We start from the raw sequence: 23116 nt of genomic DNA on the forward strand, positions 1-23116 counted from the left end.
AAGTTCGTAGAAACATTTGTGATAACGTACATATGATTCATCTGCTCTGCCATATAATGTTTCATATATCTTTCTTTGTTTCCTTTTTCATGGGAATTTTAAAAGGATACCAGTTTTGTTTCGACAGATTAAAGAATGCCACTGAAGCCAGAGTCCAATGAATAGATGTTCTTCCCTAAACTCAACATTGCCATATGAATGTTCATAGGGGTTTTGGACTTTCTGTTTTATTATTCAGCTAGTGGTGTCTTTCCCAGTTCTATAAGATTTGCTCTGTATTCTTAGACCATGATTTTATGGTCCAAGCTGCTTTTCTTAGAAGAATGCAGTGTCTGCCTTATCCTCAAGGTCTGGAACTTTGCCAGACTTGTGGTTTTCTGCTCTGCAAAGCATTCCACCCTCCAGAGAAAGTCGGGGGAATTGTCCTAGAAGCAGTTTTCCTTACGCTTACGAGAGGACTATACTGCCATACCACCAACAGCTCCAAAGGAGTTGCTAATGAAAAAATGTGATGATCACCCTTCCTATATGCTCATTTTCTTTACATACAAGCACTGTTCCTACCCCATAAGCCCATGCCAAAACCACTTACTTATCGGAACTCCTGTTCAGAACAGGGCTCTCCTGCCTATGCCTGGAGCGCTGGCCAATAAACTGAAAATAACCTGAAGCCTGTGATCATGCACACACATGCATCTTTCTTTTTCGAAAGGTAGCTATCATCCCTGGACACTCTCTTCCTAACTCTGAATGTTACAAATAAGCTCAGTATAAAGGCACTGCAGTTGCTGGATCACAATGAATAATAAACTCCTGATGGCTCTTGGATTCCGTCCACAACAATAAAACTCTTAGCAAAAGTTATTTGCCCAGAATTGTTTGGTGGGAAATATTATTGTCTTTTAAATGCATCCAGCCAGCTGAATGCAGTTCAATCCAGTCAGTGTGTGTGTGTGTGTGTGTGTGTGTGTGTGTGTGTGTGTCAGCTCAAAGTAATCTGGTTTTCATCTTCATGAACTAGGCTGTGGTACAATAAATCAAGTCTAGAAAATGGTCTCATTATTGATAGTTGTGACTGCTTTTGTTCTTAACAGGGGCAGGCTGATCTTCTCAAAGATGCTAAGAACAAAGCCCTGGAGAACCTAAAGCAAATCCACTATGCTACTGTTTCATGTGGACTGAATAAGCCAGGATCGGAAACAGCCGAGGGTTCAAAGCCCCGTCGAAGCCTGGAGGCTATACCTGAAAAGGCGGGTGAAGAAAATGGAGAATGAAAGAACATTCTCATTATTTTGGAGTTTATAACTCTGCAACCATTGTAGCTGCACAAGACATTTTGCTTTGCACTTATTACTAGTGGGAGGGGAAATCCTGGAATTTTAAAAGCACAACTGGAGAAGCTAATTACTATCCATGAAAACTGTGAATGTACATAGCAATTCTGTGTGCAGAGGCAACTGAATTGTTCTAACATGGAAATAATATTGCTGGCTAAAACACTCTGTATATGTGTAAAAGATGTCATGATTCAATAATCTTGTGCAGAAAAAATATCATTGTCATTTAACAGAAAAACAAATTGGTTTTCCTGACTGGAAATACGTTATAATGGCAAGGGAAGGAGCTTTTGTCATTGCTCAGAAAAGTGCCTTGATTTTTGGGGAAAATCTAGGTGTGCAGTGATTCCTTGATTTAGGAGCAGTGCAGTTCTATAATAGTTTGTTGTGTTAGGCCTGTTGTTGCACATCTAACTTAAAAATCAGGGCTGAAAATGTAAGCAAATGCACAGATTAAGCAAAATTCTATGATGAAGATACTTGGCAGTGTTCAGCTTTGAAAGTGCTACTCTTTTGGGTTTCTTTTTTGTTGTTGAGCCATAAATAAAAAGGGGAATGTAAATACAAAGTGCTTACTCCTGGCACAGTGCACTGTGGGAGAGCCGTTGCATAGAAGGAACATGTGCAATCAGTCAGCCATTAAATGCCTGAGTAAGGTGCATATACCTATTTCCACCTAAGAACATCTGCAGATGTCTACAGCTAATGTAAAAGTGACCAAACTGCAAACAAAATACTGTACATAGTTTTATCATTTTGTGGAAGTGAAGAAGTAATTCACATTAAAATGTTTTATGATACAATTCCCATGTTATTGGCCTAAAACTGAAGTTCAATTTTTGTTTTGTTTCAGGTTTTTAAATAGCCTTTTTAAACTTCCAGATCCATCAATCTTCCCATTACGTGGTTTTAACATGGATTTGTTTTTTGAAATTTCATACTCACTGTAAGCTGAATATACAAACCAAGATCTGCCTCCTAATGTTTCTGCTAAAAATAATAAAATGGGGTACGACATCACAAGGTGCAATAAATTTGAAGCAAATGAAGTCAGTTTTAAGAGATTTAAATTGTCTTTTTGTTGAGTGCCAGCGTCAACCCTGATTTTGTTAAGAGACAAGATAATCAAGTGAGTGCTTACCATGCTCAGCGGATAAGACAAGCTTGATCCAAAATGTTCTGTGCACCTCAGAAACACTATTCCCTTCCAGCAAAGCCTTCTCAATAAAAGATACACCATTTAAGCAACACAGTTAGGATTTCTTACTCAAATGATTTCAGTTCAAGCAGTGCTATTTTTCTGGGAAAATGTTCTGTTCTTTTATCATGGCAATGGCGCCTACCTGAGAGGTGCCGGAACTGAGTTCCGCTGAGTTCCAGCTGAAAAAAAGCCCTAGGTTCAAGTATAAATAGCTGCAATGTTGTAGGCTGAACCTTTAAGGACTGAATCAGGACTACCACCTGAACAGTGGATCAGCCAGTGACAATACTAGAAGCAGTCCTACAGTGAAAGGCTATACAGAGTAGATTGCATTAACTTTGCATCTGCAGAATCGGTTCACCAATCTTTTTGCCACCAAGAGATGTTTCCCCTGGACACTTTTTCTTTGCTAGTTCTCTGCTGAATGGGTGTGGCCAGATAAGAGGTGCAACCAGCAGAACAGCTCACTTCCCTTTTCACGAGAGAGGTGGGGGTAAGGGACGGCTTTTAAATAGGCCTCTAGCCTCTGAACTGTGGGTCGCCACTTAAGCAAAGACTACAATTGTGTTAGTCTTGTGGTCGTGCAAATTCAACACCCCTTTCAAGTCCAGTGGATGAAACGGTATCAAGTTGTGGAACAAAAGAAGGGCTATCTGTGTTCTGCTTATCTTAAACTATGCTGGGATAGACGATACTTTCTTGCTCCGTGAACTAGCAGCCTTATCATTGCGTGTTGCTGTCCTCCAGTTGCCTTCCAAACACCTTTAAAGATATAGATAAGCCTACCAGTGCAATATCAAGCCGTCAAAACACACCTAAAATCACCGGGAAGTTCTGCTTCCTGCCTGTGCCTCAACTGATTTTGTTTTCTTCACGAAAAGAAACCTCTTCCGTAAAACTTAAGCACAGCAAGAGTAAAGTGCAATGGTTTCCTTTAATGTTGCAATCCCATTTGTGGTGTCCCTTCCTCTGCACTGCACTGCCTCCCAGAGCAAAAACATAACTGGCACAACACCTTTCTGCAGTTTGTGCTGGTGACTTGGCTCATTGGCTCAGCTGCCTGAGCCCATGGAAATATGACAGAGTCACATCTATTGGCATTTGCTGATTGCATGGTACTGGGTACACCAGCCAAGGAAAGGACAGTCTGTAACAAGACTAAACAGAGGGCCTTCTTGGTAGTGGCGCCCGCCCTGTGGAACGCCCTCCCTTCAGATGTGAAGGAAATAAGCAGCTATCTTCTTTTTAAAAGACACCTGAAGGAAGTTTTTAATATTTAATATTTAATGCTGTATTGTTTTTAACACTTGATTGGAAGCCGCCCAGAGTGGCTGGGGAAACTCAGCCAGATGGGCGGGGTATAAATAAATAATAATAATAATAATAATAATAATAATTATTATTATTATTAACAGGAATGGCAGAGGGAGGAAGAACTTTTTGGTTGCGAACAGGGAATTACGGGCCTCTCTGCTCAAGAACCAGAGACCTAATCATGGCTCCTTCAATCAAGTTTAGTTATCCAAACTAATGCCATATCCTACCATTCTTACCTGCCACAATGTGCATGAGGACCAATGTTACAGGAGCTCCAATGTTATTCCAGTGGCTCCTGCACCTGCCTTATTAATAAGCTGAGGGGGGAAAATGAAGGAGAAATGTCTGATGGACATTTCCAACCGATGTCAGAAAGACTTGTTCACAGTGCCCCCCAAAAGGCCCCAAAGTTGTGCAGGCAGCTGTGCAGGCAGCAGCATGATTTGTCCCTTAGCCTCTGCGTAGGGGACAAATAATTGGCCCTTGCTTGAAGGAAGATAGAAAAAGTCTCCAAAGTGAGATATCATGTGGAAAACGAGACAGCTGGCAACCCTTGTTCAAGACAGGGCTTGCTGTGAAGTGCTTTTAATGTTGCTTAAGGAACAATTCATTGTCATTATGGGATGGACAAGGGAGCAGCTGCACCTGGAGCAAGGAGCATGATATTAGAAGCCGTTTATTTTGCAAAAACTTAAAGGGCATTTGCAGTTACATGGGAACTTGCACGATACATTGGCCTGGGTTTATTTCATATGTCCATACTGCATAGGGTGACCCAATGTATTGGCAACTATTAATATTTGTGTAGAAAAGGGAATTCAACAGCAAGTGCAGTTTGTTGTTTTTAATGTTGGTGTGACTTGACAATGTGAACCTGCTCATATATTCCGTATTCCAGACAATGATGAAAGTGACAAAAATGGCTAGGTTGTCCTAGCATTGTATGAGTCAAATTTACTTCTATGGCTCCCGCTATTGAACTGTCAACCTGATACACCCTGGGTTAAAGATGTGGCGCTTCCTCCCACCCCACTTTGAAGCAGTTAAAAAAAAATCCTTACATTGGAAGTGAAACACTTATCAATACTCTATCCGATTAAAGTGGAATCCAATTTTCTCTGATGAAGTGAGGTGGTACTTATGACACACTCTGGGTTTCACTTGATAAACTTGTCTCCACCAGCGGGTATCACATGATTACAAGGCTCTCTGTAAGAGCTGATCTGAGATAACCACTCCACACCAGCATGCTATCATATAACCATGTAAGTTATCTGATGGTGAAGCACAGATATTTGAATTACCTTGGGCTGTTCTTGCAACACTGCCCAATGTATCCTGATTTCTGCAAAGAGTATAATACACCAAATACTTCTATCAGTATAGTGGCTCTCAGCAACAGCTTTCTGCTGAATCACTTAAAACTCCCTTTACATGGTTTTTAAAAGGCAAGTGCCCATTTTCTTTCACACAGGCTTATTCATTTAACTGAAACACTTCAAATGGATATTGGGTTGGGAAAGGTTACATCACGTTAAAACAAAATCATCCTCAGCAGTTGTGCCGAGCTATTTAGCCTAATGATGACAATCATTCTATGATAAGTCGGTCAAAACTTGCTCTTGCAGCTAAACAAACCAGGATTGGCCAAATAAAATTTAACATGTTGAGCCCGACTCAGGATACCACTGCTAAATGGTGGATAACACTTTTCACTTGGCTAAATGGCATGAGGCGCTCACAAATGGATGGAATTTTGGGGCTTCAGCTCAAGACTTTGCACATAGGAAACCTCAGGTTCAACCCCTGGCTTTTCCAGGTATGGCTGCATCAAGAGGTCTGTCCGAAACCATTGCCAATCTCTGTTAAAAAAATACTGACGTAGATGGACCAAATAAATCTGGATAAGGCATTAGAGCGCTTTTCAGAACATAATTGCTGTGTTCCAATTTGGCTGAAAAACATGGTGCTGGTCATCATTTATAGAATGGTAGTGCTGAGATTTGTCCCTGTTCAAAACACAGGTCTAGATACTTCTAAGGAAACTAGGACTAATTCTTAATTATGGGCAATATTCAACATTTGTCATACTCCAAGCAGTCACATTGAAATAAATGGACTTACATTATGTAACTGTTGATTCCAGTGTGTCTGCTCTGAGTATGGCTAATGCTGAATATCATTATCCCCCTATTATTATTTACTATGTAATAATAATTTGGCACGCCATTGCACCCTCCTCGGATAGAACTACTTGGAATCTTTTTAAAGAACTACAAGATACCCTATTGTTTTTGTGGTCACTTGGACAACACAAGGCTAGTGAATGATTTCCTCACAAACAACGGCACCAGCTTAGATGTGTTAATACAAAGAAATTCAGTTAGTGGTTAGATGCCACTTTTTGCAGAATAAACCACATTTTTATCAGGCCGCTCACCAGCTGTGTGCATACCTTAAAGACCTAGTTGGTTGCTTTTCTTTTAATTGTTGTAGACCATCAACAAGTCTGAACAACTAAATGCCACTAACGCAACAAACACACTAAATCAGAAGGCTTGTCTGTTGATAAAACTCAACAGCAACTCAGTGTATCTACCACAGAGCTGCAGGCCTACAGAAGTTGTTTGACTACAATTCCCTTCCTACTGGCCATGCTGCTGGGGCTGATGGGAATTGTAGTCCAGTGACATTCAGAGGGCCACAGGTTCCCCATCCCTAATCTACTGGATGTGGGTAAAGCCCTGAGCAGCCTCTGAGCAATTTCCACCACCAGAAAGATCTTGGCTTTCAGATGGGTGTTTTCAGCCGAACTGCTCAGCCTCATTTACAATGACATCATTGGAAATACAGTGTCCTCTAAATCACTCCGACGCACGCATTCGTTTTCTCTGCTGAGCACGATTTGCCTCAGTGTTAAAGGGTTTTGTACTGGAAGGCGGGGGGGGGGGGAGAAACATTTCATAGTAAGACATTTAAATGCCACAGATGTCACAACATTAGACAGTTGAGAGGGGTAGGGGGGTGTGTGTGTGTGTGTGTGTGTGTGTGTGTGTGAGAGAGAGAGAGAGAGAGAGAGAGAGAGAGAGAAACAGTGCAGAGATCTTATCAGGGAAACAACATGCAGTTAGTGGCACTTTACATATGGTGCCTCTATGCGCTGGTTCTGTGCAGTTTTTTGTTTTTTTTAAAATGTAATCTAACTGCATAAATTCCATTCAGACGCAGCCATTATTATGAGAGCATCAATAACAGGAAAATCTAATTAGGGGATAAAAGGCTTGCAAGGGATGGAGCCCTTTTTCATATTGAAATGGTAATGAATTAAGCACAAGCCATGAAGGATATTGTTTTTTATGACTAGTGACAAGTACAAAGGCTCACAAGCCCTGCTTTCCGCCACAGGATTAAGTGAAATGTCTCTCTCATTTTCGCACCCGGCCCTTTCTGCTCTCAGTCAAGCAGCACATGCTTTCCAAAATCTGCACGTATGTGCTAAATATGCTTGTGAATGCATTAGTGCTGTAAAGACTCTGATAGCAGGTAAAGAACCAGCCCATGTAAGCATGCCCATGCACCTCACCACATATGCATTCATTCACCATTCAGAAAGCCCAATCACATGCAGAGGCTGGAAGCAAGAAATGGCATGGTTGGAAGCTTAGGTCTAAACACAAATGGACACAACCCACATGACGAACATGTTTGCACACAATGCGGAGTGCACAGAACGTTTATCCGTAGCACCAGCCAGGGTCATCCCATGACATTTTGCTGTCTGAGGCAGGACACCAAATTCCCCTCAATGACACATCATGTATCCAAAGCAGGCACTGGAAGCAGAAGTCCCACAAGCAGCTCTTTCCCTTCCCTGGCAGAGAAACAATACAAAAATATCTATAGGTAACAATTTTCTGCCTTTCTTGACACCCACAATCAGCTGCCTGAGGCAGCTGCTTCACAATGGTAGGGCCGGTGCTGCCCACTTATGCACATTCATACAGTGAAAACTGTCTCAGCTGTCCATTTACTTTACTATTTTAATTTGTTGTGCCTAAACTACTTTATACCAGGTCAGGCTGCCACTGAGCTGTGGTCCTTTTCCAAGGATGCATGCAAAAGATGGCTGATGAACTACAGTCATGCCGGCTGCCTCATCTAGCAAGTTACCAGCAGGTAGGAAAGAATCAAATGCCATGATCAGCACTACAGAATCTTCTGAGCAGGATTCTAGCAGGCAACACTTCCCTGTCTGAGTCCTTCCTACGTTAAGTAAGACCACTATGCCCCTTGGGCTACTGTAATGAGAATGACTGTGGAGAGGCACTGTCAATCCAAATCACAGAATAAATGAGCAAATGAGACTTGGCAGTAAGAAAATGGGGATAAGTACAGTAGAGCAACCAATTACTGAGAAAGGGGCTTATTTTGTCTCCTTGCTCTGCAAAAAGTGACAGTGCTGAGGCTGCTATCTGATTCTGACATATTTCATGATGTGCCTATTTTAGCTATGATGAGATACAGACTTCAGGAACACCAAATACTTTTCATTGGGGGCCTTCTGTATTTTTGCGGCTAAGCAGCACCCACAAATTAAAGGTTTATTATATCTATCTTTCTTATTTTTATTCCACCTGATAAGAACTCATAGCTGTTAAGAACACAAAGATAACCAGCTGATCTTGACCAGGACCACAATCACACCGTACATTTAAAGAACTATGATACCACTTTAAACAGTTATGGATTCACCCAAAGAATTCTGGGAGTTGCAGTTTAAGGGTGTTGAGAGTTGTTAGAAAACCTCTATTCCGCTCACAGAACTATGATTCCTGGAGTTTCCTGAAAGAGGAAACGAGTGTTAAGCTACTCTGAGTAATGAAGCTCTGTGAGAGGAACAGGGGCGTTAGTACCCTTAAAAAACTACAGCTCCCAAAATGTTAGTAGTGTGTGCGATTCTTTAGACTGAAGCAGCATACCTCAGGGTAATTTTCCAGCCAGCATCAGTGTAATACACTATTTCTAAAAAGTTGAATAATGCAGTTGGCATAGTTGGCAACTAATTTCAGTCTGAATTAAATTAGTGACCACTTAGCTTTAGGGCAATGTGAATTACAACCGGACAGAGGCAAGACCTGCTAGATGTTTGCATTTATCTACCATGCTTAATGGTGTTTACGTTGTGTAATGATGTAGTTCAGCTAGTAAATCAGTTTCAAATATAGTACAAGATGACTTGACTTTAGTGCTCAGAAGGCATCACAAAGCACAGCACAATTACAACCCACTTAAACATAAATAAATCCCAAAAGAACACAGTTAAATCGGTATGCCAGGAAATATGAACAAACTAAACCCTTTAATTTCAATAACACAGTAGAGTTTGCGTCAATTAGGTATTGTTTGTTCAAGTTGCAAGAGGCTAAAATTCTTTACTAAAAAGTGTGCAAATTTTTGTTTTAATTTCTCAATTCATTTTCATTTTAAAAATTCATCTGAATTGCATTCATTTCATTTCTTATTCATTTTAATTGTATATGTCTAGGTCTTCCCAATACATTTTATTTTTATCATAAATATCACTGAAAGATCAGGTCAGTCTCCTCCTGCCTCCAACTTCTTCCATATGGCACAACATTTCCAGGTATTCTATTACTTTCCTACAATTTTCTAGACTGGATGAAGGATTAACATTTAGCATCTGCCATAGTTTGCTATCTCTTCCGCCTTCCCTGAAAACATTTCTCTGATCTGTATAGATGGGTTTTTTTAATCATTTCTATTGCTATGTAAAATTGAAACAATCAATTCGATGTGTGTACTAAATCTCCCTTGTTTCATAAAATATACAATTAAAAGCTACTTATTCCCCCCCATGCTTGTTTTAATAATGCTGCATCACCTTGTATTATTTCCAGAAACAACAAGAAGAAAGCACGACATTATGAAGATATGCAGAATGATAGTTAAATATGAATTTGGCTATTTTTGGTTAATGGGTATATGCCCCACTTCCCCCATCCACCAAGAAGTTGCTCAAAAAGGCTTACAAATATAAAAGCAAAAATAACCCAACCATTAAAACACAAATTAACTAACTAAAAGGAGCAGCAAAACCACAAACAGCAGCACCATACAGTAGATGCATTAAACAGGAACAGAATCAAATGCGTATGGGGAAAAGGAAAGTTTTCAAACAAAGAGGAAGATAACCCAACATTGCACACATACAGGGTGCAATGATGTTTTTGCCAAATGCAACAGCTTTTGTAAAATTTATTATTCAGGGACATCACATTTCTTTCATTAAATAGCAGGCTTAAACACAGCACAACAAAAAACAGCAAAACAGACTTCATGCAAACTAACATAGCATGAACAAGATAAGACACTTCCCCGTTCAGTTATCCTGAGCTCCAGTGATCAGTAACAGGAAGATTCCAGCTGGCCTGTTTGTTGCACCCTTTCAGAGAATCAGAGCTGGAAGGACCACGAAGATCCTTTCCAGTCCAACCCCCTGCAATGCAGGAATCTTTCACCCAGCATGGGACTTGAACCCATAACCTTGAGATTAAGAGCCTCATCCTCTACCACAGGGGTCAGAAAACTTTTTCAGCAGGGGGCCAGTCCACTGTACCTCAGACCTTGTGGGGGGCCGGACTATATTTTGAAAAAAATAATGAACGAATTCCTATGCCCCACAAATAACCCAGAAATGCATTTTAAATAAAAGCACACATTCTACTCATGTAAAAACACGCTGATTCCTGGATTTAGAAGGCGATTGGGCCGGATCCAGCCCCCGGGCCTTAGTTTGCCTACCCATGCTCTACCAGCTGAGCTATGCCAGGGCCTACAATGAACCTCCAGGGGTCAGACCCCACCTGATAAACTTATATACTCTTCCACAGTGCTATTTTTCTAGAAAAAGAGGTGTCAGGACTCACCATGAACGCCTTCCTCGTTCTCTTAGAATGGCACTGGTGAGCACTGGAGAGGTGCTGGAACTGGAAAAAGCTCTGCTCTTCTAGACTCTTGGTGGCTTACTGGCCTAATACCCAAATTCAACCCACCTGTCAAACTAGGCCAATCTACAGGGAGCAGCACAGTTAATCAACTCTGCAGTTGCATTCCTGCAGTACTCAGCCTACACCTGGCCCACCAGCAGGTCTTCCCACATCCTGCTGCTACTTAGGCCTGGGTGAAAGCAAACAATGAAGCAAACCCCAAACCTTTTCCACTTGCCAAGGTGCTACTAAGCAGGGAGGAAGAATCTTACAGACCAATTAACCTATCGCCTTGAAATACAAGTTCTTTCACAGTAGGTTTCCCCTACAAATGACACATGCGAGAGGGTCAGAACATCCGTTCTTAAAGGATGAGCAGATTGTCAAAAGAGGAGATCTTTCAAGCAGCCTGGTCGCATGGGCTTTATAAGCTATAACAAGCATCTTTAGATTTAGATTCCTACATTATGCTAGCTTTTGAAGCCCCTTTAGCACCTGTTCAACCTGCACATTTGTAAACAGATTACAGATCACTCACACCTTACATGCCTTTAAACTTGTACAATTTCAACTTGACATACTTGGTGACTGGCCAACTGAAATTGCACAAATTAAATGCAATGACGGTGGAGAGCTTAAAAGCTATTTCCATGCTGGGAAAACCTTGCACAAAAATAGCTTTTGAGCTCTGGGAGGCTCTCATGAGAACTTGCAAGAGCTTCCCAGAGTCCATGTGAGAGCCTCCACTGGAGGAGGAGGAGGAGGAGGAGTTTGGACTTGATATCCGGCCTTTTACTCGCCTTAAGGAGTCTCAAAGAGGCTAACAACCTCCTTTCCCTTCCTCCCCCACAACAAACACTCTGTGAGGTGAGTGGGGCTGAGAGACTTCAGAGAAGTGTGACTAGCCCAAGGTCACCCAGCAGCTGCATGTGGAGGAGTGGGGAAGCGAACCCGGTTCCCCAGATTACAAGTCTACCGCTCTTAACCACTACACCACACTGGCTCTCACACTGGAATTGCTACATTGCTGGAAAAAACTCTAGGAAGGCTGCCCTTGCAACTCAAGGCAATGGGAGAGTGAAATAGTTGCATCAGAGAGGAGTGCTTCTGCTTTCCAGTTAGCAGCTCTTATCTTTTCTCAGTAAATAATAAAATCACATGGTTACAATAAGAGGAAACCCTTTGTTTGTTATGGTGCCTGCGGTGAAGACTCATCGATACAAACCCCATATAATTAAGTGATAATATTTATAGACTTCAGCTTCCTGCTTTCTTTTTGGTGTCCTGCTGATGGACTAACAGCAAACAAAAGCTCATGTTCTTAATGTTAGAGGCACAACATTAATGCTGCTGGAGAAACGGGAGCGGAAAGCCAGTCTTCAAAAGGGAGCTGCTTACATTCCTTCTCTCTTGTCCCAGGAGAACAGCTCTAAGATTCTTGCTATAGAGTACATTATTTCCCCTGCATTCCACACTCCCTCCAAAAGACAACTGGAGTCAAGCATATCTGGGGACCCTGCCTTTCCCTCCCTGCTCACAGTTCAAAAAGCAGCCTGAGGGCAATTTGGTGCTAAAAAAAAAGTACAGGAGAGGAAAGGGTTAAGCAGACTCTCCCTCTCTACCCGTTTTTCCCATTTGGCCATAGCCTGGCCTAGGAGTCCGAGTCCCACTTCATGCAGTGTCTAAATTATCCTAACAAAAGGGGTAAACTTTGTTCCTAATCTGCACCTCCACCATCATAGTCTCCTATGGTTTGGCCTCATCCACCGTCCTCAACTTTTCCTAATAGCCAGCTTAGGATCTATTCTAACTACAGCTGCCCCACGTTTCCTCCCAGAAAGCCACTCTTGAAAAAAACGCTATGCTAAAACAAACAAACACCACCTCTAGGACTTGAGTGTAACTTTATACCTCTGCAATCCATGCAATAGTAAACTCTCTTTGCTTCCCCTTGTGGTATGAAGGGTCAGTGCAGCCTTTCGCAGAATCCATGGAATACAGGACACTTAGGTCACGTCTACACTACCCATTTAAAGCACTCTCATGTCATTTTGCAGTTATTACTTTCCCAAAGGATTTTGGGAACTGTAGTTTGTTAATGGTGCTGAGAGTTGTTAGGAGACTCCTAATGCAGCTCACAAAATTGCAATTCTTGGAGTTCCCTGGGAAGGAGGATTATTAAACTACTCTGAGAATTGAATCCCCTTGTGAAGAATAGGGGAAGCTCTTCTAATCCAGCAAGGGAGCCAGGTTTCAGCACATATCGGGTGATGCACAGGAAGATGCACACCTTGTAGAAAGGTGGCGCAGTGAGTCGGTGCATCTGGCTGTTAACCAGAAGGTTGGTGGTTTGAGTCCACCCAATGGTGGCTGGGGGCATCATTCCTGCACTGCAGGGGGTTGGACTAGATTACCCTCGGGATCCCTTCCAGCTCTATGATGCCATGATCAATTGCACTCATTTGATGGTGATGTTTGTCTCCACCCGGGTCCAAGGCTTTTTACAGATGGCATGCTTCTTGTCAGCACTGGTTCAGGGTCGTTGGATTTTTTTTACCCATATATAGGTTGAGCAAAGGTGAGCAAGCAGGTACCCACACCAGCTATATTAGGCTTGGACCTTCTTCCTCCCTCTGCAAACCTGATTTTTCTCTAACCAGCAGCAAAAGGGTGTGCTGTGACTTTTATGGCAAGCCCCAAACCCACCCCTATTTCCCTCACTTGCCATGAATACACCTGGACAGAACACGGGCCTCAGCCCTTACCTTGGCCACTAGGCACCACCTTCCATTCCTAACTTACCACGACTGCCAATTAAATTTATTGTTAGAGGCCAAGCCAATGAGCAAGGCCACAAGTAGCTCGCAATAATACGCAGGCTCCTTTTCAGGGGGGGGGGGGAGTCTAGAGTCTAGAGAAGACTCTTTTATTGCTCATGTGGCTTTGTTCAGAATTAACTTGTTACCTCTGGGAAATCTGTCTAATTCGTTTATGGCGTTTCTTACATGGGCTTAGTCATGGCTACTTGCTTAGATAGCTTTAAAAGGGAATTAGATAGACTCATGGAGAGTAATGCCTACTCTTCATAAAGGCAATGCGCAACCTTATGCGCACTCATTTCACTGAATGCCAGACTCTGGGGAGCAACCGCCGGAGAAGGCTGCTGCCTTTGTGTCCTAATTCTGAGCTTCCCAGAGGCATATGACCAGCCACTGTAGGGAAAAGGATGTTGGAGCAGGAGGACCTTTGGTCTGATCCAGCAGGGCTCTGCGTGAATTCCTATGTCTTGTCGCAGAAGTGCATGACGAAGACTTGGTTTCTTTAAAAAGAGCAGACATGAAAGGAACATTCCTCACTTAGGAGTGTTAATATACAAATGGCTAAAAGACTCCACCTGTTCTACTGAGGATTTTCTGTCCAAATTAATTAATATCATGGTGGTTCTTTTAAAGAGGAGGGAAAAAAGTATCTCACTTGTACGAGAGACTTGCGGAGGAACAAATGCGGTTCTTAAATGCTAGATTGTGCTTGTCGGAATCTGCAAAGGAACATCCCCCTCTATTTTCTCTAACAAACGGTCTGTGTAAAACACCCCATGGCAATATCTCCTACGGAGGCATTTTCAGCAGACAACAAAGGCTGGAGCACCAGGGAAAAATGTTTTCTTCTTTTGTAGGGTGGTAATGATGTGATCAAACAAGGACACAATGGCAGCTCGGCCTATTATCGTGGTCCCTGGACAAAACACCAGCCAGTTTGAAATAGGTGCTCCTGTAGGCATGAAAGGAAGCTATCAGATTGAGACAGCATGTGTAAATGTGTATTTCCATGCTTGGGTGTTTGAACGGCTTCCAGAATTTGGTTATAGGGGAGACAGTAATAGTGAATGAAAACTGCCATCTATAGGCTTGAAATCCTATGCGCATGTTCCCCTAGGGATGCAAATGAGGTGCCGCCACACATTGTTCCTTTCAAAACTGGACTCCTATTAATACTGCTGAAGCGTGGCTCTTCCACGCCAAGTTTGAACCAGAAGTGAAAGCCTGCTTCCAGCGTCAGCTGCTGTGCCAGCTCCAGCCTGTACTTGGGAATACAGTCATACCTCAGAAGTTGAACAGAATCTGTTCCAGAAGTCCGTTCAACTTCCAAAACGTTCAGAAATCAAGGTGCAGCTTCCGATTGGCTGCAGGAAGGTTCTGCAGCCAACTGGAACCCGCGTCGGACATCCGGGGTTCCAAAGAACATTCGCAAACCGGAACACTTCCGGGTTTGCGGCGTTCGGGAGCCAAAACATTCGTCTCGCAAGGTGTTCGACTTCTGAGGTAGGACTGTATTAATTTTGCCAGTTACCCAGCACCCTGGACACATCCAGATTAAAATACAGTGGTACCTCGGGTTAAGTGCTTAATTAGTTTCGGAGGTCTGTTCTTAACCTGAAACTGTTCTTAACCTGAAGCACCACTTTAGCTAATGGGGCCTCCTGCTGCCGCCACGCTGCCGGAGCACGATTTCTGTTCTCATCCTGAAGCAAAGTTCTTAACCTGAAGAACTATTTCTGGGTTAGCGGAGTCTGTAACCTGAAGTATATGTAACCTGAAGCGTATGTAACCCGAGGTACCACTGTACTGTCATAGTGTTGCACGCCACCCCTAAGGAAACAAAGGGAACAGCTCTATGCTTGATGGGAAATGGGTAGGTCCCCCTTCCTCAGCTGGCTGGTGCTTATAATAACAATACAGTGGTACCTCGGTTTACGAACTTAATCTGTTCCGGAATTCCGTTCTTAAACCGAGGCGCGCTTTCCCTAATGAGGCCTCTCACCGCTGGTGCCCTTCCACCATTTGGATTCCGAGGCAAAGTTCTCAAACCAAGACACTATTTCTGGTTTTGCAGAGTTTGTAAACCAAATCATTCTTAAACTGGACTGTTCTTAAACCAAGGTATAATAATAATAATAATAATAATAATAATAATAATAATAATATATTTATACCCCACCCATCTGACTGGGTTTCCCCAGGCACTCTGGGCGGCTTCCAAGAAAATATTAAATACAATAATTCATCAAATATTAAAAGCTTCCTTAAACATAAAGACAAAGGCTACAGTTGAGAGTTATGTGAGCCTGAAGCTGGCAGCAAAGCAACAGGCTAGGAAGCCAGAGAATCAGAGGCATGCCTGAGTTCTGCTTGAGTCCAAGGCAGCAGCTATGGGGGAAGCAAGGTCCTCTTGGGGCCTAGCACAGAACTGCTCCCTTTGTTTCCTTAATGGCCCACAGTGATACCTCGGGTTAAGAACTCAATTCGTTCCGGAGGTCCATTCTTAACCTGAAACCATTCTTAACCTGAAGCACCACTTTAGCAAATGGGGCCTTCCACTGCCGCCGCATGATTTCTGTTCTCATCCTGAAGGAAAGTTCTTAACCTGAGGTACTATTTCTGGGTTAGCGGAGTCTGTAACCTGAAGCGTCTGTAACCTGAAACATCTGTAACCCGAGGTACCACTGTATTGCTTTATCAGGAAGCTAGCCAGGAATTAGAAGGGTCTCAGCATACAGCCTACTCCCCCGCCAAAAACTTAGAACACTACCTGGGGTCGTCCTTGAAAATGTCTGGAAATGTCAATTGGTGCAATATGCATTGGTGAGGCTGCTGATGGTAACCCAGTTTATTCAGCCATATTGCAAAACACTGATATTAGATATGGTAAGTGACATTGGTTCTGAATTTGTTTGCTGGTGAAATTCAAGATGCTGACCCTTACCTTCAAAGCCCTGTAGGACTAGGAGATGTTTAGTTATTTATTCCTCCACCCTGTGAGATGTGAGAACAAGGATGCAGGACCAGATCATCTCATCAACAGGGATCAAGTTATGGAATTCATTGCTTCAGAAGATCTATCTACCTCATCAACTGAGTTCAGATGGCAAGTTAATCCTGTTTCAATGCAATATTTTAAGAAATTGCCCACTGCTGTTTTGGGATTCTCCCAGCTGCTACGTGGTGCTCTGGGGACCTAACAGGAATGAAAGCATAATATGTAAGTAATTAGGGAAATGAATATAGTTGGAATTTCAAAGAATTAAAAAATGGGCAGGGGCGGAACAGGCTGGGGACAGGCAGATAAGTAGAATCAACATTGTCAAGATAAAAACAGCAGTAAAGATACCTACTTGTTTTGATATCTTCAGGTTATTTCAGTTCACCCTGCAACCATTTCCTTCTGTTTTCCTTTAGCTAGACTCTTTTCTGGAGCCTGTGAACCAGGTGACTGTGAAGTACATTTCACTGCATTTAGCCCTAACAGCGTCTTAATAATATTCATGTCTCTCACTGTCTCTTTCTTCTTAAAGCGTGAACCTTCCATCCCCACCATCATTCACATTTTCTACACTTGTGTCCGGTTTTAGCTAAGAAAATAGAAAGAAGCAAGCACTTGTTTGACAGGCAAATACAAACAATGATGCAGAACACTGCGAGGATTTATTTATTTTTTGTAAGCCTCAGAGTTCTCCAAAGGTTTTGTGCTATTTTGGCCCTTACAGAAGTTGAGAAATTCCCTACGGATTCCTTAAAGGAAGTCCACCTTCTTCAGGATGTGGAAATGCCTATACAAAAGAAAACATTGATTATGGTTTGTGAGTATCTGTGACTGTTCACACAAGTCCTGATCCAGAAAAAAAAGCATGTTTGGTAGCAAGGCAGCCATGGGAAGGGCCACACAGCTCAGTGGCAGAGGTCACAGGTTTGATCTCTGGTATTTCCAGGTAGGATGGGGGGAGGGAACCCTGCCTAAAAAACCTGGAGAGCTGCTGTCAATCAGTGTGGACAATACTGAGCTACATGGACCAATGTAGATGGACAGCTGAAACAGCAAGGCTTTATCAGCATCAGTTGTTTGTTAAGGGAGGCAGAGAGTCCGGGTTCATTCCCGTTCCCTGTACCACACAACACAGAGCCCCAGATGCTCTCACCATATGAGTAATCTATGCAGCATATATGGTAGCACTGAGAAAAAGGGGTAAACAAAACATATTTGTACAGTATGACTCAAAAGGCAAAAATGCATTAATTAACCAGATTCAGCATATCTGACATCTGCTATTCACACTGAGAGAGGTCCCTGCTTCTCCAATTGGCAAACCAGGGACTAGCAAGGGGAGTCTAAACAACGCAGCCCAGAAGGGTCATTGCAAAGGCTCACCTTAGATGCAGAGAAAGAGAAATCTGTTTTGCGCCGATATTATTCCAAGCTGTTTCTGCAATTGGCTAGGTTTGTAGAGTTCTCAGGTTTTTCAAGCTCTCGAGAGTAAAAAATTTCTTGTACTAGTGAGCCCCTGAATAACCCCTCCCTCCTTTTTTCCTGCTTGGCCCATTTTTGGAGCTCTTTTCTCCACCCTTTGTGCATCACTCAAGAAAGGAGAGAATTACACAAAAACTAAAGCCACACACACTTGTTATTTCCACGTAGAGCATACCTGGATGCAGACTGGAGAGGAGCCACTCTTTTCACCCTGTCCCAACAACGGATCTTCTTCTCATAGCAACTGCATGTGGTTGTCTGCATGCAAAAGCCAAGCCAAGCCAAGGTGCTTGCACCTCCTCACATGTAGGGGGTGCTGCCCAATTAGAGCAGTTGGTTGTGTGAGTGTGCCAATGGCACACAACCCCCACGTGCAAGGAGGGGCTGGTGCTTTAGCCATTGTATTTGGACAAAGAAACCCAGACAATGGGGCTGGGGCTAAAATTGCAGCCCTGCTACAGCCTGCCCTTTGTGTAACAACAACAACAACAACAACAACAACAACAACAACAACAACTTATTATTTATACCCCACCCATCTAGCTGAGTTTCCCCAGGCACTCTGGGCGGCTCCCAACAGAATTAATGATAATAATAACAATAAAAAAGCAATAAAACACCAGACATTAAAAACTTCCCTAAACAGGGGAAGCTTACCTGACACCAATACCGATTGCCGTTACTGTCTTATGTATTTATTTATATACCACTTAATACCAGGATAAGCATCCAAGCAGTTTGCAAATATAAAAACCAATTGTGCAGGCATTAAAATATAAACACCCATAATTGAAATGCACGATAAAAATCCAATCAAAATATAAAAATTACAGCTGGGACAGCTCAGTTGGTAGAGTATGGGATTCTTAATCTCAGGGTTGTGGGTTCAAGTCCCACATTTGGCAAAATATGCCTGCATTGCAGGAATTTGGGACTAGATGACTCTTGTGGTCCATTCCAGCTCCATGTCTATGATTCTATATAAATCACCATAGTTAAAATAGGCAATAACACAATTTCATCAAAACAACTCAGAAGACTAAAGAGATGAAGTGAATGCTAAAGCAAACAGGTGTACAATATCTTTAAAAGCCAGTAGAATGATAACACTGTTTTATTTCAGAGAGAGTAAATTTCACAGCACTGGCGCCACCAGAGAAAAAGCCCAGCACTGCATCACAAGTGGATAATCCTTAGGGTTTGTCAAGATTCACTTGGTTTACATCAGGCACCTGAAGACATGTAGGGAAATGTAATCAGACCCAGTTGCTATTGCTGCTACGGCCAGTTAAGCCAATGGGCAGGGAATTGGCTGGCAGAATGGCCAAATAGGTATTGGCATCAGCACCAGTGGGACCCTCCCAGGACACTTGGCCAAGGGAGCTACAGCACCCAACAAACTACAGGAGAAGCTGCTGTCTGGACAAGCCTTTGCAGCAATGACAGCTATTTTCTGCTTTGAATGTTTATGGCCCAGGAAGAAACGAGGGCTTGACTTGCATTTGTTCCTCAAACAGAAGAACTTTTCATTCCGAGTTCTGCAAAGGCTCTTGATAATTACCCCGATTATGCCTGCCACTAAACAGCAAGTGCCATTTATAAATACTCCGAACAATTCTGAGTGCCAGCATGCTTATTACTACCTCTGTTTGTTTTCATTAACTAAAGATTTAACTGCCTTGGTAACCAGCAATTCTGGCTATATTTGTAGTCTGACTGAGGTCAGGACAACATGTGAATGTTTCTTTTCAGGGCTGAAAGTCTGTGATTTGTGTCAAGGTACTAATTCATTATTATGCCTCGTCTGTCGCCGTTTTGCAAAAAAACCGAGAACCACCAGCCAAAAAAGAGACAAGGAAGAATAGAAAATTTAATACACAACTGTGATTGAGCTAAATTAAGGGGGGAGAGAGAGATTTAAAAAGATGCTGGGCAGAGCAATCCTAACTTGGGGATGAACAGTGGCAGAGAAGGGTGGTGTTTTTCCTCTAACTCCTCCACGGAAGCATAGCAGAGGCATGGTCTGGGCCAGCCTAGGATCCAGCAGATCCTGCAACAGACTTGCTCCACTCCACACCATTTTGCTACTGCCAGCAGAAACACCAACACCACCAGCTCCCAAGGCACCCACACCTTCAGTGGGCACAGCAGATGCTTCTGTGGAGCTGAATGAGCTTGGGGCGGGGGTACTGTGGGGAGAAAGACATATTTGCCAAATCCACACCCACCCACCCCACCATTCCAGAGCAGGAGTTAGGAGAGCTCCCTAAGTGGAACAGACATACCCAGAAAATTAATCCTATATACCAATAGCAAACTCAAGATTTTGAGTAGGGAGTCAACATGGGCCACCCATGCACACACACTAAGGCTTGCAGAAACACAATGATCTTTAGAAATAAATTCTATGTGGCATTTCCTCCTCTCCATCCCTGCTCATTGAAAACTGGGTGGGATCAGTAGCCATGAAACGCTGACTACTGGGTGGGTGAGCAGGGGGAGAGGAGGAATGGAATATCCTGGGAAAGGGTACCTAGCTGACATTCCAAACAGGAGCAGTCCATGCTGCAACATTTTTTTTTGTTGCAGTTCTCATTGCATTGCTTTAAGAAAGCAAGCTTTATTGATTGATTGAGTAGGTATAAAACATTTCCATTTCTCATTTGGGCTTTAAAAGAGCCCCACAGGTTTCATTCTTTTATTACAGTGATTGAATACAATGGTTCACAGCTGTGTCTGTAACTATGCAACTGTAACAATACTTCTTGAATACGTGATAAAAACGTTAATGGGTAAAAAAGAAAACCACACCAATACCTAAAAAGAAAAAGAAAGAAGAGATGCTCAAGACATACAGAGAAAGCGTAAAATTACAATGCATATAAAAGCCTTGGGGAACAAAAATATATTTATCACCCCCTTGATATGCAACAAAAAGGGGTCAATCTAATTTCCTTTTTGCGCAGTTGGCGTGCTCCTACTGATAAGGCTCTGCCCCAGGTCCCTACCGATTACAGGACACAGAACAGAGCCCCCAGTGACAACCATGATTGAAAGACAGGCAAGTTCATGTAGGAGGAGTCAAATCTATATAGCACTCAGTTTCTTCTGGTGGTTCAGCTTCTGAACACAGTTGTATCTGAAGTGCCATCTACCTTAATTGGATGGCATGGAAAATACAACTGACCACATTTTGCCCAGCAGTAGTGATGGTGGGGATGAAGTTTAACTGATTATTTGTGCCTGTTGCATAGAAATGTGCTTAACAGGCTTCAGTATGAAACCAAGGTGTCAACCCAAGTTCCTATGAGCAGAGCTTTTTCTGAGCGGGCCCAGCTCAAGATAAATGTTTACAGTAAGCCTTAACCTTCAAATAGTGGGAACTTAAATTTCAAAATGTCCTTAATAACCGTTAATGCAGGCATCCACATCTGAGCTCAGCAGGTAAGGCTCTATTGGGCTGACTTCCAAGCTGGCTGTTTTTAGAAACCATCAATTGTTTTGTCTCAGTTTAAGCTGCTTCCTAATCTTCATAGCAGGAATCCAAGATCAAATATGGCCTTCCGGGAACACCATGTATCACTCCTAATCTTTCCAGAAGACATGAAAAAAAGAGGTAAATGGTGGGTGAAAGGGGCAAATGTACATACTTCCAAGCCATGCATGAGTAAGGTCAGACTAGGGACGTGGCCAATTTCAGTTCTCTTGTAGTAGAGTCTCAAAATAAATGAGAAACCACCAGCTCAGCATGGGTCAATAGCTCTGCTTGAGTCATGGACTGCTTTGCTTTGGGCATGCTGAGGAATTAGCCCTGATCATGATGAAAACTAATTTGTTCAGGGGAGTGTAAACAGCTCATTCTCTCATGGGCAATTTGGGATGCGCTAAACTGTCAAGACTTTGGTACACCAAACATTGACTGCTCCAAGAAGATAATGAAATCAAGCAAATGGCCTGATGCTTGGGGTAAGCTAAGGCAATGTATTTGCTTCTTAGCAAGCAGATCCATTGAGCAGGTCACATGCAACACAGAACCGTTCAAGGCTACACAAACAGTAAACTGAAACATCAGCAATGTCTTTAAGCAGAACACTCTCCTCTCCTGAAGCTCAGTCTACCCACACACATATATATCCCACAATTATCTCCAATAGGTTTAGTGGCTTCCATGGTTCTCACTTTCCTCTTTTGATCCTTACAACAACCCTCTGAGGTAGGTTAGGTTGTGAGGTAGTGAAGAGCCCAAAATCACCCAGTGAGCTTCATGGCCGAGTGAGGATTTGAACCCAGGTCTCCCAGGTCCTAGTCTGATACTCCTACACCAAACTTGCTCTCACTTTCCTCCCTTATTTTAAATACTTTCAAAGACATCTCTTGGTTTTTCTCCATAATTTCATACATTGGTTGCATGTGGATGAAAATAATTTGGTTTTTAAGCCATTTCTGGATATTTTTTCTTCCTCTCAAGAGTGGCCTGATTCAATTTGCAAGCCCAAGGAACCTTGTCATCAGCTGAAACTTTGCGGTGTGTTCCACTTATAAACTGAACTGATTTCTCAATAATGATGTTATCCACAACAGAGCCTAACTCTATCAGATAACAAAGGCGCCAAGTCTGGACGCACATGCAAATTAAATTTACAGCTACAGCAAAATGCACCCAACGTGTTTGCTGTCATGCTGGCATTATTAAATCTCTACCCATGCGTTTTGCCAAGATTTGCAATACAATAAATCTGCCACATGGTATGCAAAGATGATACGAAGAGCTCATGGGAGCCTTGGGGATGGTTGTCAGACAAAACTCAAAAGAAAAGAGACTGATTTGCAGTACTACAGGAAGTGGGAGAAAATTAATTTCCTGGGCCATCATTTATCTGTTGTGAAAACAGCCCTCCTTCTTGCCCAGCAAAAGGGTATGGGAAGTGCTCACACTATTCTGAATGTCTGCA

General features: G+C 42.6%; 1 protein-coding gene and 1 long non-coding RNA gene across 11 annotated transcripts in view; one reads left to right on the forward strand and one right to left on the reverse strand.

Annotated features, from left to right (window-relative positions):
• The window catches only part of PLCL2 (phospholipase C like 2), a 147890-nt gene extending 145500 nt beyond the window's left edge, over positions 1 to 2390 (forward strand). For 9 of the 10 annotated variants that reach the window (XM_080974597.1, XM_080974598.1, XM_080974599.1 and 6 more), the window contains one exon: positions 1095 to 2146. In XM_080974597.1, coding sequence (XP_080830723.1) covers positions 1095 to 1274 — 180 coding nt within the window. In that variant the 3' untranslated portion in view covers positions 1275 to 2146. Of the gene's footprint in view, positions 1 to 1094; positions 2147 to 2190 lie in introns of those variants that run through there. The other variant, XM_080974596.1, reaches the window with a different exon arrangement.
• Positions 1 to 20464, reverse strand: part of LOC308459562 — a 37547-nt gene extending 17083 nt beyond the window's left edge. The window contains exon 1 of the long non-coding RNA XR_013978151.1: positions 16626 to 20464. This is a non-coding gene — a long non-coding RNA (uncharacterized lncRNA). The remainder of the gene's footprint in view (positions 1 to 16625) is intronic.
• Positions 20465 to 23116: the final 2652 nt, after the last annotated feature.

This window comes from Podarcis pityusensis (assembly GCF_964106645.2).
Source record: "Podarcis pityusensis genome assembly, chromosome: 12".
Lineage (NCBI taxonomy): Eukaryota > Metazoa > Chordata > Lepidosauria > Squamata > Lacertidae > Podarcis > Podarcis pityusensis.